The 4,968-nt window shown below is 52.8% G+C and overlaps 1 gene segment (V, D, J or C); it reads right to left on the bottom strand.

Annotated features, from left to right (window-relative positions):
* Nucleotides 1-312: 312 nt before the first annotated feature.
* On the bottom strand, nt 313-3,317 carry LOC120380772. The segment is given in 3 exon segments: nt 313-432; nt 2,802-3,112; nt 3,206-3,317. Coding segments are annotated over 3 exon segments (477 nt in total).
* Between the last annotated feature and the right edge of the window lie 1,651 nt (nt 3,318-4,968).

Genomic DNA, 4,968 nt, shown 5'->3' with positions numbered 1-4,968 from the left:
TGTCAGACTCAAACACACTCCTAACAAAGGCGACACCGGACGCCATCCCGGGCTCGTTCCGCGCTACTCTGGGAACAACGAGGCGAGTCAGGGCCAGGCGAACTCCCCCCGTGTGTTCGTTGCCTGTCTGAGAACCGAGCGCTTTCCCGCGCTGCTGCCCGTGGCTCTGACTTGCACCCAGGGCCCCACGCGTGCTCCCCCCCTGAACACAGCCCCTCTGCCAAGCAGCCCGGAGAGACGGGCAGGTGCTGCCCTTGTCACAATCCGACAGTGTCCTGCAGGGATCGACAGGGATCTGTGCTGACTTCTCTCTCATGAGAGCAGGATCCGGGCCTCGGGTGGCGGAGATAGTCCCGGGCCCGTGTCACACGCGCTGGTGTAGCTGAGAACCACCTTTGGGGGCAGCTCCTCAGCTGGTGGGAATGGTCGGAGCTGAAGTCAACGTCAATTCACACCAGCTGAGGACCGGCCGCTGCTTTCCTCTGGTCTTTTTGCAGAGCGATCCGAGCCGCAAAGGGGCGGGGGGAGGGGGGTTCCCAAACCCAAGCGCCTTTAAGTGCAGCCCTGCTAGCAAAGGAGCCTCCAGTAACTCGTGCGGATTATTGTCTGGCTGCGGTAAAACAACAAACAGAAAAACATCCCCAGCAGTGAGTGTAATTCACAGCTGCTTGGATGCGAACCCCGCTAGTGCTGGGGAAGAGGAGAGGGATTTGGGAGCTGAACTGTCCGGGTGAGGTTTTTTCATGGCTCTGGGACAGACTGAGTGGTGCCCCCAGACCCCGTTGTGCTAATTCCCCTCCCCCTCCACACTCTTCCCTTTTGATCTGTGGTATATTTCCTGACCCTAGACATGTGAGGCCTTCGCTACAGGAGGAGCAGGACATTCCTTCCAATGAAGGTGAAGGGGAAAGACACCAGGAGCTTTTTACCGAAAGGAGGGAGAAGTGGGGGAAAGAAACACTGGTGGGTTTTAGACTTTAAGGAGTGAAACTCTCTGATCTCGCTTCCAGTCTGGGTGGGAAGTGAAGTTGGAGAGGCATGAGCTGAAAGAAGAGCAAATGCAAAAGAGATTCCCCTTTAACAAGACAAGTTGCCCCCAATAGACCATGTAACGAATACAAGCCCCGTCTTTCTTTTGAGTCTAAGAGCTGCTCTTGGAATGAGGTTACAGAGCCATCAGCAGCCATTGCTGAGCAGAGTGGAAAACAACGCAAGTCAGGGGCTGTGCAAAAACGTGTAAAAGCCACCGAAAAAAAGGGGGGGTGCAATTCTTTTTTTCTTGAGGAGACAAAAAAACTAGAGCCGGCCCTGCGCTCCAGCCGCTGCCCAGGAGCTGAACGGACTCAGCACTGAAGTTGAACCCGGAGCGAGGCGGAGTCAAAGGGCACCTGCAGATCCTGTGTGCAAACGAGCGATCCGTGTAGGTACAGAGGTAAAAAATGATGTTTTCCAACCTCCAGGGCCCCTTTTCCGTCCTGTCCCCCAGGCTGGGCTGTTTGCTCTTTTCACCATTGCTGCCCCCTGGTGGTGGACGGGAGAAGCGGACGCTGCAGCCTCCCTCTCTTTTTCTCTCTCCTTTTTGTATTATTATTAAAAGCAGAAAATGAATATTTTGGAGGGATTATTTATTTATTTATTTATTTGTTCGTTTAACCCAGGATTTTTTTTCTCCTAGGAAAATGCTCTTTGGGCAAGAAAAGCCACCGTAAGTGAAAAATTATTCTACTAACTAGACAAATAACCGAAAACAAAACAAACACACAAAGAAAGTTGGTGGGTTCTAGTGCCAAAAGCTGAGCGATCAGGGCCCTTCTGTGGGAACGTGTCACTGAGAGTGGTGACTCTAAGCGGAATCATAACAACATAAGAACAGCCAGACTGGGTCAGACCAAAGGTCCATCCAGCCCAGTATCCTGTCTACTGACAATGGCCAGTGCCAGGTGCCCCAGAGGGAGTGAACCTAGCAGGTAACCTAACAGCGATCTCTCTCCTACCATCCATCTCCACCTCTGACAAACAGAGGCTAGTGCAGGGTTTCTCAAACGGGGGACGCCTCTTGTGTAGGGAAAGCCCCCGGCGGCCGGCTGGGCTGGTGTGTTTACCTGCCCTATCCATAGGTCTGGCTGATAGCGGCTCCCCCTGGCCACGGATCACTGCACAGCCCATGCCACATGCAGCAGCTCCCATTGACCCGGAGCAGCGATCTGCAGTGATCGGCCAGACCTGTGGACTGGGCAGGTAAATACACCAGCCCGGCCGGCCAGGGGCTTTCCCTACACAAGTGGTGACCCCTGTTTGAGAAACCCTGGGCTAGGGACACCATTCCTTACCCATCCCGGCTAATAGCCATTAATGGACTTAACCTCCATGAATGTATCCCAGCACGGTGAAGTGAAGAAGGGCCTAGAGGGAACCGGAATGAACCAGGTTGAGGCTCTGTGACCTGTGTTATGCAGGAGCTCAGACTAGTTTCTCATCCTGCTCCGGACTTTATGTCTATGGATCTGTGACTCCCTGGCAGGTTGGGGGTGGGCTCAGAATTTGTCCCCTGGAGAGGAAAGAAAGAGGCAGGGACCCAACTAAGAATGTTCTGCGCTTTGCGGGAACTTGTATAAATTCCTTCACCTTGTGTAAAAGCAAAGAAGAGGAACAATAATAACAATAAAAGGGTTTGCTGCTGCTCGGCCCTTTCCCAGAATCTCATCGTCACTTACAGGCCTTGGGCGCCCCCAACACCAAACCGCTTCTCTGATCACTGCAGGGGGAGGTTCTTGTCTGAGCTCAGCTCGGCTTTGCCTCACTGTGTCTCCCGCACAGTGATACCGGGCGGTGTCCTCGGGCTTCAGGCCGGTCAGTTGCAGATACAGCAGGTTGTTGGAGTTGTCTCTGGAGATGGTGAATCGGCCTTTCACTGAGTCTGCGTAAAACTGTTGGCTCCCATCAGTGTAAATGCGTGAAACCCACTCCAGCCCCTTCCCGGGAGCCTGTCGGACCCAGTTGATATTGTAGCTGCTGAAGGTGGACCCGGAGGCTTTGCAGGAGAGGCGGAGAGAGTCTCCGGGCTTTTTCACATCCCCTCCGGACTCCACCAGCTGCACCTGAGACCGGGCACCTGGGAATAAAGACAGGCCATTAATATCGGTATAAAAACAGCGGTAACACAATATTCTTGTCACTCTGCCAGTTATTCAGAGGAGGAAAATACCTTCCAAAGCTGCTACAGCGAAAATTACAAGGAGAAAAAATCCCATTTTCCCTGGTGCTGGAGGGGAAAGTTCTCAGGGACTGGCTGGTAACTGCACAGACCCAGGGGCTGCGGATTGTGTCTCTGGGTGCAGCCTGGGCAGAGGGAGGCACAGATTTAAACAGGAAACTGTCTCCCTCATTTGCATGTCCCCGCTTTATAAGAGACACACACTCCTGCTGCCAGGGATCTGACTGACTCGCCCCAGGGCTCCGGGCACAGCACAGCACAGTAAAGGGTAGATGAGGGCAGGAGACCATCTCTGTAAACTGGTTGGATGGTTCCCACTCCATGCAAGGTCAGATTCTGTTCTCAGATACTCGGTATAAAACTGGAATTTACTTCAGGGCACCGATTCTTCATTGGGCCAGTTTCAGTGAGAGCAGAATTTGGCTAAGTCTTTTCATTCCATTATTTTCACCTTAAACACTCCCAGAACTTGTCTGAGAGCTCGCTGTTTCTCTCTCTCTCTCTCTCTCTCTCTGTCTCTCTCTCTCTCTGTGTATGCATTTGCGTGTGTTTATATATATGTATATAAGCCCCCATACAAACACCTATACACACATATATATATCTGTGAGTGCTTGAAGGTGTGGGGACTTGTATGTGTGGGTGCTTGTGTGACTGTGTGTGTGTGTTGATGTGTATAGGTGTTTGTATGGGGGCTTGAAGAACTAAGTGTGTGTTTGTGTGACAGTGTGGGAGTGTTTATGCGTTCATATATGTTGGTATACATATTTGGGTTTGTAAGTGGGTTTATTTGTGTGTATATTCACGCTGTGTCTGTGTTAGGGTGTTTATGTGCACATTGATGTCTCTCTCTCTCTCTCTCTCTCTGTGTTTCTGTTTTCTTTTGTGCGTGGTTGCAACAGAAAAGGGAGTGAGAGGAACTCTTTGCATGGCCGTGTCTGACGTACAGAGCAATTCCAGAGGGAATGATGAATACGGGGCATTTAGAAATGCTGCTGGTCTGGAAATACCTGGAAATCCGGGGACCTGCATTTCTACCCTGACCCTTTCTCTCCGATGCGCCCATCAGGCGGTTCCTTCCTGTCTGGGACTCATTAGCGCCCCCAGGCGGAGAACTTCCTCTGCAGCTGCCAGGAAGGTTTTTGTCTGAGCCCGGACTGGCTTCCCCGCACTGTGCGCGTCTCTCGCGCACTAACACACGGCGGTGTCCTCCGCTCTCGGGCTGCTCACGTGCAGGTAGAAGCTGGAGCTGTCCTTGGAGGCTGTGAATCGGCCCTGGATGGAGGAGGCGTTGTGCTGGTTTTCTGACTCATCATAACACTCAACCAGCCCCTCCAGCCCCTTCCCGGCTCCTGTCTGACCCAGCCCATCCAGGCGCCGCTCAGAGCGAACCCGCTGGTGGCACATTGCAGCGTATGGGACTCTCCGGCCTTCTTCAGCGCTGGCCCCGACTGGGTCAGAGCCACCTGGGAGCGGGCCCCTGGGGGAGAAGGGAAAAGAGGCAAATAGTAAATACGATAAAAATCAGCAGCGGATTCAAGGAGCGAATGTAAGTGAACGGGAGAAGAATCAGCCGCATGAAGCACATGTTCCGGGAAAGGTGTGAGACCCAGAGTGAAGCGATGTTATAAATCACAGCCATTGCAGCGTCACCCTCGCGCTTCAATACATTGATCGGTGAGAAAATACCTTCCAACGCCGCAGCAAGGAGAATTTTCCGGGATGTTGGAGGGGAAAGTTCTCAGGGGGGTTGG

Source organism: Mauremys reevesii, linkage group 13, assembly GCF_016161935.1.
Source record: "Mauremys reevesii isolate NIE-2019 linkage group 13, ASM1616193v1, whole genome shotgun sequence".
Lineage (NCBI taxonomy): Eukaryota > Metazoa > Chordata > Testudines > Geoemydidae > Mauremys > Mauremys reevesii.
This window is presented reverse-complemented; position numbering and strand designations above follow the sequence as displayed.